This window comes from Brachyistius frenatus, unplaced genomic scaffold (assembly GCF_029030835.1).
Source record: "Brachyistius frenatus isolate BFR_SWC_R1_liver_20210118 unplaced genomic scaffold, ASM2903083v1 Contig_107, whole genome shotgun sequence".
Lineage (NCBI taxonomy): Eukaryota > Metazoa > Chordata > Actinopteri > Embiotocidae > Brachyistius > Brachyistius frenatus.
The window spans coordinates 215,691-229,085 of NW_027210706.1; the positions used below are offsets into that span (position 1 = coordinate 215,691).

General features: G+C 40.3%; 1 protein-coding gene across 2 annotated transcripts in view; it reads right to left on the reverse strand.

Moving 5' to 3' along the window:
- Positions 1 to 219: 219 nt before the first annotated feature.
- pigg (phosphatidylinositol glycan anchor biosynthesis class G (EMM blood group)) overlaps positions 220 to 13,395 on the reverse strand; it is a 64,529-nt gene continuing 51,353 nt past the window's right edge. For both annotated transcript variants that reach the window (XM_069712140.1, XM_069712139.1), the window contains 3 exons: positions 9,396 to 9,705; positions 5,823 to 5,986; positions 220 to 1,322 (listed from right to left, as the gene is read on the reverse strand). In XM_069712140.1, the coding sequence (XP_069568241.1) occupies positions 1,082 to 1,322; positions 5,823 to 5,986; positions 9,396 to 9,705 (715 nt within the window). In that variant the 3' untranslated portion in view covers positions 220 to 1,081. The remainder of the gene's footprint in view (positions 1,323 to 5,822; positions 5,987 to 9,395; positions 9,706 to 13,395) is intronic.

Sequence of the window (13,395 nt, forward strand, 5' to 3'; positions counted from 1 at the left end):
TACTAATAACATGAACAATGGCTGTGTAGTATTCAGCACCTATTTACCCCTGTAATCTTCCTACTTCCTATTGAGTTTGGTGACCTCACATATTTCCCAGCATTGTTCGACCTGCCTTCAGACAGAATAAGTGAGAACTACTATGAAACTGAAAACTAAAGTCTTATTTTAAATTCATTCATAATATATTAAACTTACATAACACGCATCACGTAACCCAAACCTTTCCCTAAACCTAACCAACTAGTTTTGTTGCCAAAAACATAAACTGTGTATAAAATGAATGTAGCATCCGGGTCTGAAAAGTGAAGCTTTTGTCAGTGTCTTAAGGTGCAATTCCATTGAGGGCCACTAGGGGCTGGCTACAAAAAACCTCTGGCTCCGACAGACTCTCGTTCAAAAAGCATTAACGTCACTCATAAAATGCAAAGTAAATAGGCTACATTTCACTAAATCACTCCTTCTGATCAGTGTTCTCGTGGTCCCTCTGAAAATAACTTCATAAGTGATTATACATTCGGCCTCAAAGAGAGGGATGTTTGTGGGTGTGCCTGATTTGATTGACAGGCCCGGGGTGATGTCAAGTTGCTGGCTTCAAAACGTTGCCAAACCGTGACTGTGTCATAAGGTGTTTATTACTATTACCATGACAACGAAGAGCCAGTGTGGTTGTAACTGGTCCCGTCCAATGGTTACATATGTCGATGTTACTGAGCTGACTGGGAAGTGAAGGAAGGCCCACTAGCCAACGCTGTGGTCCCGATGGCCACCGATAACGGCCTTTTAATGAACTCGTCCCTGAGGTAATACACAACCTAAAAACGTTATTCTTCTTCAAAAATCTTTACGTCATCTCACCTTTACTCATTCTCAAACTGTTTTTTTCTTAAAAGACTGAAATATTTAAATAGACTGTTCAAAAATACATTATAAGTGCATTCCTTAAGTATTTTTTGGAAATCCAAAAGATGGACTCGTTCTTAAACATCTATTCACATATTGTGAACAGAAGAGTATAAATTCCAGAGTGTGAGCGTATTGTGGTGAAGTCTCCACAGTATCAGTGACCAAGTCCGACCCTTTAGGGAAGACTCTCAGTCTTTGGCTTACTGGAGTCGTGGCTTTGCTCCATGGTGATGAAGAAGAGACAGACGCCTGCAGTCAGCAGGAGGTGCATCGACTCGTACAGTAATTTGGGTGAGAAAACGCTCCATATGAAGAGATGATAGCGCAGAACAGTTACCAACACGATGTAGGCTGCAGCTGGCACAGACCTCAGCAGGGCCAAACAATAGCAGCCATGGCCGACCGCAACCGGGCTCCTGCGGAGAGAAAGATTCATCAGAGAGGAGGAAGCGCTGCAGAGAGCGAAGCAGGCAGCTCTGTGCTGTGAATAACAGGAAAAGTTCCTGAAGAGCAACACAGAAAAGTTTTGATGTAAACCAAAGTCAGTCTAAGCCGCTTCATTTTTTTTCTACGTGACACGTGATGAAGTGGATTCAGTGCAGATGCAGATTGTTTAATGATTCATAACCACAATTTCACATTTATACCTTACACGTGTACCCAGGAGAAGAGCCTGATCCAATTATCTCCTCTCAATAACGCGGATTGCTGGCAAATTCTGATAAAGAAGTTAATGACTTTAAAAGCTGCATGATGGGAGGACGGACACAGCAGGGAGATTAGGAGATGATGATGCAAAGCCCAAACACACAGATACACAAAGTTTTGTGTGCACGTACGCTGAGGCTTCATCCCTGACGCACTGAAACACATGCGTAAATTAGCACATGGATTTTGTTTCATTGCAACAGGCAAACTCCCAGCTGAGGGGGAGGAACGTGAAGCCTTCTCCCAAGACAAGAAGGCGAGCTGATGGAGTAGGAGACTTGGTAGGTTGTCCAGTTCGGAGGAGAACAGACCAGATTCACACAAATGTTGGCCAAGAATCTATTAAAAAGTGACCAATACCATTAATCAATAATATATTTTCTGATGCAGTGGACAACAGAGAAAAGAAAATGTTAGATTACAAGTTTGTGAAGCTACAGTGACCTCCTGTTTACTTATCGAATTACTTTAACTGTTCATCACTACAGATGTTTTTTAGCCACCAAATGACAGTTTGTTCTACCAGTCAGGTCATGTGTTATGTTTTAATGGTGCCACACAACTTGATGAATCACTAGTTTGGCTCCTGCTAATAGTTCATCAAACCTTTTGATAGTGGAACCCCATCTGGATTTGGATGAATCAGAAACATGAACCACTCGTTTGGAAGTGAAAATAAATATCAACATACTTGAAAATGTCCATTACATTCATTCAATCAATAACTTCCGTTAAAAACTGTTTCCATGCATTAATGCATCCATTAAGAACAGCAGGTTAAAGGTGAACCAGTAATTATTCTTTGAACTTTGATGAATATTTCTAAAGGACAGTTTAGATAATAATATTGACATTCCCCTGTATTTCTTCATGGTCCGTGTAAGAGGCCGAGTTGATACATTCAAACATGTCTAGCTGCTTACGCTGCCCTGATGGACTCATTTGTAAAACTGTGACTGACAAAGTCAGCATGTCCTCAGATGAATAGAAATAAAGTTGGTGAGTTTCATGTCATGTCAGACTAACTTAAAATACATGAAATAACACAGGTAATAAAACCCCGAACGCCTCTACTCTGATCAGCGGTTAGCCTCCTCAGTTCAGGGCTTACTTCCCCGGTAGAGGTGGTAGAGACGCTTTTCAAAACAGCCTAACTTTATTTCTGTGTGCTGCCTCAAAGAGCTACTAAAACATTCATGCAGGACCGCTCAGGGGAAACCAGTGTAAACAGGCAGTCTGTGGAAACCTGCCAGCAACTTATTCTCTCATAGACAAGAAGCACATGTGATGTCCGCTCTAATTAAAAGATTTAGAAATGAATGCGATGAAGAGGCTGAAGCTTCATGACACTTATCCAAAGCATGTAGCTAAAACAGTAAAAATTATATAACGAAATTACCAAACTGAAGAAAAAGGCCTGGGTATAATTCAGGAAAAAAACAGATTTTTCTGCTGTCAAAGAAGTGCAATATAACGAATAAATGAGGAACTGAATGAGGACCCTCAACCACGGGACATCATACACCCAGACACTGAAACAAAAATTATATTTCAGTAAACCACTTTACCTTTGAGGTCACAAAGCAGCAAGCGGCAGAAAAAAAAAAAAGAATCAACACATGTCACGATCTCCACGTTTTTATGTTTCCACAGCTGTCAACACAGGTAAGCTCAAAGAGGTGATGGAGTTTCCTGGAATTCGAGTACGTGGTGAAAATGGTTTGACGTGAAGATGCCTACTGGTACTTGTATTTATGTCAGATAATGAGAGTTTACAGGCAAGTTTAATGATGAAAGTACGGCCGAGGTGCACCTCCCTGATTGGTCAGATCTGAACATCTAGAGTAATTATGTGGACGAAAACAATGCAAACATTCCCTGGCTTGATGGTGTGGAGGGAAACCCGCTGAGCAGCTATCGATCAGAGGCCATTTCCAGTACTTGGCTTGCGGTCGAGCTGCTGATGCTGCAGAGTGAATTCTAAATGAGCGGAGGCTATTTTAGATCCATTCGTCACGATATCTCTGAGTGCACATTACAGGTGAGGTCTCTGTGGGTGAGTGATGACCGTGAGGCAAGGCGGTCACATATCCTGCACTGTAATGCAGCACGTCATGTTTACAAGCCGGAGGAGAATCATAGAGGAAAGTGAAACACCCTCCAGAGGCTGCAGTGTTCATCTCAGCCCGCATACGCACAACATCCCGGAGATTCGGCCACTCGAGGGTCAAACCACAGCGAATCTGGCGACCATCACCTCCCATAGTCGTCTGTTTGAAGGCAGATCAATTCTGCCATTGGTCTCAATATAATTTACTGCCTTTCACTGTTGCAGTTCAGGTTCTCGTGCGAAACGGATCAATGCAGATGTAGCTACTCTGCAAAGATGATAGAAGTTGCAGTTCTCACCTGGGAACCACACATGCTGACTACATGTTGATATTTCTGTGTAAAAGTGGACATTCTGGAGCGCTGATGGTGAAAACCTCATGGAGGGTTTCATAATTTACTGTAATGAATGGAACTCTTGGTCACTTTTACCGGACATTAGTGCGAGATGAAATGTCATGGCGGGAGCCGATCTGGACTAAAGTGTTGGATGTTTTGATCAACTTTGTTGTCTCTCTGCTCCGCCGGAAGCAGCACTAAAGTTTTAAGCTGGATAGAACTTTTTAATCAGTGACTGTCTGCACTACTGAAATGTTAAACACAGCATATTCAAATGTGGAACCAAAGATGATTCAGAATATAAATCATGTAGGGCATATTCCCCATCTGCAGACTTCTCTCTATGTGACCTTTGTGTCAATAAAATTAAAATAAATGTCTACATAAAGCAAGGATTTATTTTTAAATCACAATCTTTCAGCCTTAGATCTATTCTTGCATTTCTGTTACCGGTATCTTAAACACCAGGTTAAACAAACTACTTTTTATACGAACAGCGTTCATACATTTAAAGAAGCAGTTTAGTTTTGTCTCTATCAGCGGGGCAGCTGTTGTCCAGCCACAGACCTCATCACTCATCACTGTGCTGGGGTCCCATGCCGAGGGGACGCTGCACTGATTGGCTGCTTTCACACACATACAGCAACACAGCTACTGGCCTCTCTCCAGTTCAGGTGTTATGCAGGTTAAACTGTTTACATGCATTTCTCCTTGTCGCTTTGAGTAAACCAATTAACAGAATATTTGTGTTCACCTGCACTGCCTCACCCACAGGGAGGGTTCATACTGAAAAAGTAAAAAAAAACAACAACAACAACACTCAAAAGCAACCGGGATAGTGATGACGGTGTTTGGCAGCGCCGGCAGAGTCAAAATAAAACAAAGTAAAAGAGAGGAGCGTGTTTGAATTCAGTTGTAACACGCAGCAGTGCTTTCCAACAGTTCACCTCTACTCACCTTTCAGATGAGCTTAAGTACTCCTCCATCAGTCTCACATAGTGTGTGCTCTTATAAATCGATTAAACATAATTATAATTGTCGCTTATAAAAAGATATGACTACAATATTGTTTTTATGCACCTGCAATGTCAGTGTAAAGGATACCATGGAAAAGTTAGAAATCATCTGATTACCGTTCAATGTGAGAAGCTGGACATTTCAACCATTCATAATTTCTGTTAGTAAACTTCTTGAGCAGTTTTTTCCATTTCGTTAGTAAACCAGTTCCAAAACATTTCAACCATTACTTGCGGCTAATAATTTAAATAATTAATTTGTTACTTTTAGCCAATTATTCCAACTGTTTATTCCATTTCTTCTTCCTATATTTACCACTAATTATTTAACAATTTCAACTTCTCTGCTTGCATGTTTAGTCAATAACATGCACCAACATCAGGTTGATGGGCAGCTTGCTGGTTATTAACAATATAGAAGTGAAGATCAACATCACAGCAGTTTCTAATCCTATTTTCTTCCATCACACAAATGTAGCTACATATTTTAATCTAATGAGAACATCTATTTTTTGGCTGCAGCAATACAATGTGCGATCAAAACGAACAAACAGAGCACAGCAGTATAATGTGCAGCAAGCAGAAAGAAGCAATAACTTTGTAAAATCCAAGTATTTCAAGCTGCAGTTCTTGATCAACATCAGCACCTGTTAGATGGGTTTTTGGAACTTTTTGATCGCACCTTGTACAAACACCCCTGATTGGGTGGTACTGCCACATAGATACTTTTAAAGTGACACTTACCGGTCTCTCTCTGAGCTGAGGTAGCAGACAAGGTGACACGCCCAAAGCAGGGGACCAGCGTAGGTGCTGAGGGCGGTTAAGAAGATGGCAGGTGCTTCAACGTAGCTCTCCAGTCCAACAAAACCAACTGAAATGTCCACGGTGGCTATGTTGTTAGAATTGCCCTGCAGGCGCACAAAGAAATCTTCTTTTAGAGTTGCAGAGGGCACAGAAATAACTTCCACAGTATACACAGAGATCTGTGGATGAAGCTTTGTAAGCACTTCAGAGCTCTAAAGAACTGGGCCTTTGCTTCATCGTCATTACTCTGAGCTTCTGGCGGCTTCCCAGCGGCCCAGTTGTTTGTGTTTTCCGGTCCCAGACCAGAGCAACACCCTAGAATCTGCGTCTGGAGCCGGACTTACAACCACTCAGGCTGCTGCGTAAGTCTGTGTACTTCATTTTCTTTTTTTTAAAACAACAGATTTCCAACTTATTTGACTTTATAACTAATTTCTCTGGAACAAGATAAACACGCCTGCAGTGAAGTGAAATTATTCCATGTTTCAAACTTGAGCTGCTCAGGTGGTTAATCTGATTTCTTGTTGGCACATTGAAATAGCTGATATCACCTGCGTCCTGATCGTGCCTCTGACATGCAGCCCTGAGACATATCGAGCACTGAGCCACAGGCCTCTGAGACCTGCAGTCCTGTGTGCTCACATCTTCTCTGACAGGCTTATTTACAGTAATCTATTTTGGTTTACTTAAAGTCAACCTACTATTGCGTAGCAAATGATACTTAGATTTAAAATTCACAGTGTTGGTTAGGCTGCTGCATGTCTGCTTCGCCCTCATCGTGCACACTAACGAGGAAACGGAGAATCACCGGGAATCGGCAGAGATCAAAAGGTGGCTTTCTGGTTAAATGTGAACGCACTGATGATCCAGAAGCAGCAACACATCAAGTAATGGTTTCTTTCGCTTCCGCGCATGCGTCTCTGATCACAGAGGAAGAAAACACTAACAGCTAGCTCCATTTTAAACAAACACAGAGGATATCAGTGAGCATGGTGGAGGCTGCGTGTGAATATTTTCTACCTGCCTACTTGCTGAAATCCTGCTGTGATCTTTCAAATGTCATTTTGAACTATCAACAAATGTTGTATGCCGATCATGAAAAAACAGAACAGTGACACGTTATTTCTGAATATAAGTTTCAGACAAAATTGAGTTTCAACAGAACTGTGGCGTCGGTCTACGGCTGCTCCTTGATGGCTCCTTCATATACTTTGGTATAAAGAACAGAAAACATACTGAAGTCTGAAATATGTGTGACAAAAAGGGATCTTTGTCAGCATGAATGTTATGTGTGCCAAAATCCATAACCAAACATATATCCACTGTACGTTGTTGAGTGTTATTGGAATTAATCAATGAAATGTGAGTGTACTTTTAGTTCTGAGCTCTAAAAACATCCTCCCGATGAGTCATGTTTTCTACAGAAGGATGTTTCGTTGCCTCTGACTTCATCCCGTGGAGTGAATCGTTCCTTCTCATGTGGCAAAATTTGCAAAAACGGTCTCATTCCTGAAGAATAAACACCTCCTCTCTGACCATCTGGTTTTGGGACGGCGATAAATCCAGAGAAAATCCACTGCAGACTCGTCCATCACTCCCAATGATGGAGACAGCTGAATGCAGATGGCCAAATATTCTCCTGTGATACAGTTCTACTGTATTGTAGCATCAGTAATATCTGCAGCAAATGTTACCTGGAATATTTCCCATAATCCTCCTGTGTTTTTATGTGTTTGGCTGCCAGAAAACAAGGACACATTGAAAACAATAACTTTCTGCCAAACAATTATAATAAAGCTTCTGATAACACAACAGACAAAGCAGCTACGTTTCAACATTAATATCTTACATCTCAGTTCAATTTGGACCCCGGTGCTCACCAATAAACTGTAACAGCTGATTACAATTGAATTCAACATCATGTTGATTATTCTCATGACACTAGGTTTCGCTTCAGAGCAACAAACTTAAATCGCATATGTCGCTGCTTTACACATCCATTATGTTTAAAGCTGTGTTGAGAACGCCGTTACTCAAAGGTCTGTAATTACACGCCTAGACGGAAAATTGTCTGGTGGCGGCGTATTCCCGATCCCATCACAGTATTAATGACCCAAGGGTGATGAGGGTTATTAAATTGTTAGGGATGTGGAAGTTCAGCGTTGACAACAATACACAGTTGTCAACCTAATATCTGTCGGAGGTGGAAGTTAAATCAAAAGGCAGGTATCATATCTGCATTTGAGGAGCAGTCATCCACGGGAAACAACTTGTCCAGTTGGAAATATGATTTACACCCTAACACTTCCTCTGCCCAGAACTGCACCTCCTGCAGGATCTAACACCTTATCGGTGCTGCTAGCGTTCCTAATTGTTACTCCACTCTGTGTCACAGCGCTAAATTAGATGTCGCTTACAATCAGACAAGAAACACTTGCTTACTGTTTTGTTGTTCCCTGAACTTTCTTCTGCGTATACGGTATAGGAGGAGGTGACTTTGGCTCTGATGCACAGGTTCACACACACATCTCTTCTTTTAGCATCCGCACCGATAAATGTTTGTTTAATCTTTGTTGTATTTAAGGAAGTGTCACTGGTAGCAGTCTCCTCTCTTTCGGGAAGGCCCTGTTCATCTTACGTTTACTGTTTTCTCTGCACTGTGCTGTTTAGTGATATTTATTTTCTCCTGATTTTAAAACAGCAAAAAACAGCTGTCTGAACTAACAAACTTGCTCACAGCCACATTGGACTCTCTAGATTTCTGTTCCATCACAACAGCCCCACCAACATGTTTTCTATTGGTCCACGATGCAAATTTGGGTGTCAAATTTGACCAAATTTGAAATTGAGAATAAAAAAAACATGTGCCACTGATTCCATTGGATTGATTTGATTCTGCTGTAAAATTTCAACATTAAATGCTGTGGCGGCCACACTCCCATTTCTCCAATATCAACACAGCTATTAGTGTATATTACTGGCTAGCCTTGTGGGGAAATGTTACTTTGTGGTTTTGGTGTCTAGCCACTCAAAACGTCAACAAACTTAACAAGTACAGTTGACATAAAAAGACAGATTTTTTTTTTATGTTAGAGCAATTTAAATTCACATGTTCTCTTCCCTTGTACAATAGGTTATTTAAAGATCCCATATTTTACATATTCCTGTTGTTTTATTTGCAGTCTTGAGATCCATCCATCTTAATATAGTTTTACTTCCCTCTCTTAAGCTTTCCTCTGGAACTCCGCCAAGAACAGGCTGTTTAGTGTCTTTGTCATGAGGCATGTTGATATCAATGAGCTTCGTCCTTCCCAGGCCAACCACAAACTTTTTGTTTGTGTGTATCTCAGTGTGGACTGAGTGTTTTGACACAGTATTTATAGCAACTGAGAAACTTCATGATAAAAAAAACAAACCAAAAAACTGAAGTCAGAATTTTTAACAATATGGGACCTTTAACAGACAAACTTTCTCTTAAAACTAGTAACTTTTGACCTCATTACTGTTACTTACCTGAAAGTAAAAAAAGGCCTGACCAAACCAGTAGTGCATGATTGTGGTCTGGGCTGCATCATAGTGTAGTTTCTTCCAGATAAACTGTGCCATGAGTGTCTGGATCAACAGGCAGCAGCAGAGGACTGGCAGGTTGTGAGTGCGAAACAACAGTGACACCAGCAAAACCAAGCCACTGTAAATCTCCCATAAGCCCCTGCTCTTCAGTTTGGCATCTGCTGTGATGATCTGGGATCGCAACAGGTCCTTGGAGCCCGTGAAGAGGATGCCCAAAACAAAGACATAAACAAATCGTGCCTCCACTGTTCCCCTAAAAGAGAAAGATTAAAGACTGTGTCATTTTCACATTTGCAGTTAACCTGTATTGATTTTCTTCCCCACAAAACTTCTCCTTCAATATTCAAGTAATTATGGTAAGTGACTGAGATGTGGATCCTGGCAGTCTTGCTGTAACTATCCATGTGTTAAGCAATTAAAAATCAAGAGATGGATACTGTAACATGAGGAAAATGATTAAATCCAGGCTCTGTACAGTACACTGAATGATAAAGGAAAGGTGCATCATCAGACTACCAAACAATCTGAATACATCAAAAGCTATAAACCCCAACAAACATCTTTCTAACAAAGGCAATTCACACAAACAAAACAGAACATTGCATGTGTTAATATGACTTAAAACAAGGCAGTGAAGTACCGTGTAGCACACACGTGTGTCATACATATTTCAGGCGGACCTTTTGGTTTAATAGGTTTTCAAAGTTCACCACTTTAATTAATTTCATATCCCCGTCTCTTGTTAGACAGCATTCCTTATATTTCTGTGACTCATAACCCTTCCTTCGTTCAGTATGCAGTGTGTCAATGTAACATTAATAATTAAAGCTTTGAGACTGGAAGACAGAATGAATCGCCGCAGGAAAACAGACTTTTTCACACCCATCACTTTGTCTATCGAGGTTTCTCCACTCCTATAATTTGAGAAATGTGGTATTAACATATTTTTTTTGCACATTTTAAGGTCGTGTGACATTTTATCAAATTTCTCTTTCATGAGTGGAGAACCGCAGGTTGTAAGAAGAACGTGTAACAACGGTGGGAGTGAAACAACCCAGACGACAGAGAAATTTGCTCTGGGACTTTATAACAGCTGATCTGCAATGCTAAAAAGCTTCATGGGTATAATTTGAGTCTTTCTTTTGTCATTAATGACAGTGAAAGGTCTCAGCTCACGGATTAATTATACAGGTAGGTACCGGTACAAGGCTCCTACACGTTGCTTTCACTCAGGTGTCTCTGTGCCAGACCAATTGGTCGCCCTGGAACCTCTCACTCTCTGGACGGGCTATCATTGCCTCATTCCAGACATTTTGGTTCTGCACTTGTCCTCCAGGACATTCACCCTCTTCTCCTCTTGTCTCTCTCTCTCTCTCTCATGCAGTGGTTTCCTTCTCTGTTGCTCTCCTGAAGTTGTTTTTACTCGTCCGAGTCGAGGGTTGAAGGTCAGAAGAGGCGATATGCTGTGCAGACTGTGAAGCCCCCTGAAGCAAATTTGTGATATTGGGTCATATCAGTAAAATGGATTTGACATCAGGACTGTACAGCAGGTCAGACAGGAATATAAGGGTTTGGAAAAATAGCATTCTGGGTGTTTCAGGGATGCATCTGTTTGAACATACTGTACTGCTGGGGCTATCTTTGTGTACATCTCCCATTTTTGACAAGAAGTTTAAAGTAAATAATGGAAAAGATTAGAAAAACAAACCAAGACTAACAGAGGGCACTAAGGAACATTATGGACAAATATTGATATAGGGAAGGAGGAAAAAACACCAAAAGTGTATGGTAGCAGTTTGTTTCTTGAAATGACAAATTTGATATATTAATTTTTTTGAGTAATTAAGAGTATTTACCTTAAACTATCACTATAATAAAGACTATTCAATTATTTACTATCTATGCAAATTTCTGCTCAATATATATAATTATAATATATTATCCTAAATGAAAAAAGGGTAGGCCTCATGGCAAAAATAATCCACAAGATTGGATTTGCTCTCAGTTTGCAAAAAAGGACAATTAATAAACATAATCTGAAGATAACAACCAAATCAGAAAGGAATGTTTTCATCATGAGTTTGTCAAAAACTCACAATAGGCTTCAATGACAATAACAATGCAGTTATGTATGTGAATATACACTGAGCTCCCAGTTTATTAGGTACAGGCAAAAACCAATACAGGTCAGAGAAAAGTGTTTTTTAAATCATCCTAACCTCATTGATATAAATGTTGTAGATTAAATATAGAATAATATCAGTGTAACAATAGAAACCCCACAGCACCACAGTCTGTGACTGATTAAGCAGCTGAATTAACACCCCTCGACAACTGTTTCAACTAAAACTGATGACTGTATTCGTGCATTCAGGCAGCTGGGACATCAGAAAGTTCCCATTTGGGAACGTCCCACATCATGAGGAGTACAAACAGGCAACATGGCCTCCCCCACAAAGTGTGCTCTAATTCTGCTGTCAGAACACAGAAAAGAGCCAAACAACATCATCATCATCATCATCAGCATAAACCGGCACAGAGACTAAATTAATCTCAGGGGGTCAAAAATATTTGTACACAATGTTTTGAAACATTTTGATGTACAGTAGCTTTTAACATTGAACTACCAAACTAGGGAGGCTAACCAGGTCTGGCACATTTCTTCTCTTCAACACAAACTCTGCCATGTCAAGAGACGTCTAACCTACTGAGCTCTGAAAACCTCCACCTTTCCTGGTGGGATATTTCTAGTTTGACAGATGTTCACACTTTCTACCACTTAGCGGTCCTAACTTTCCCACTTCTAAGTTGTTACTGAACGCACCATAACTGTCATGAAGGCAGGATTTGTTTGCAAACTATTTTATTTGACTGCAAAGCCAGAGTCTCTAAAAAACAGAAAACTGACTGTCTACATTTTTGAATTTTGAATATGGGCCTCTAATTATAAAAAAAAAGAAGAAAAGAAATAGTCAACATGGTTTCATGAAGCATGAAATGTTTGCCAACATTAAATGTCCAACACACAGATCCTTTCAATGACTCTGGCTGATTGGACCTGCACTCAGGTTGAAGATGGGTGGAGCTGTGGAGGAATAACGTGATCAGGGCTGTAACCATCATGACATTTTTGTTGACGATTAATTATCATACAAATAATTGCGACTAATGATTATCCTTTTCTGTTCATTGCGACAGGCCTAACGGTGATGTGACAAAACTCTGGACCAATAAGGTTGACAGCAGGGTGCAACCAGTTGCAACAAAAATAACTTGAGAGCAAAGGACATCAAGTAATGTCCTGAAAGGAGGTCTCATCAGGTAACTTAGGTGAAAATACATGTGTGTAACTTTTCTGTGACTTTCTGCCTGTGTAAAACAGGAGTAACCTAAGGTTATTGCTTACTACAGTTGTGAAAACAATACATTTGTATTTTGTATCCAGCGTTTCTAATTGCCATTTTTAAAGGTTTTCCTTGATTGGAAGAAGGATGTGAGGGAGGCCAGCAGGATTTAAAGATGGACGAGGACATTAATGTGGTGTACGACTATAAGCCTCAGTCTGCAAACTACTGCAAGGTTAAAAACACGTTTCCTGAAGCTCTTCTTCTTCTGAAAGGCTTACTCCACAAAAAACCTTTGCGAGATATCAATAATTTATATAGTGGAAAAGTCCCAAATTGAGGCTTTAAAGAAAAAGTGCTTTCGATTATGAAGGCAATTACATTTATTCTAATTTCCATTTCAGGCATTCAGCATGTGCTCTTATCCACAGAGACTTAAATGAAAAGATTTTGCCCCTAACATCTGCTGTTCAATTAACTTACATTTATTAATATTTGTACAAAAATGAGCAATACGTAGATTAGCCTTAAAAAACAAAACAAAACAAAAAAACACGCAAAAAAGAACAACAAAAGAGCTGTGGCAACAATAAGTTGGT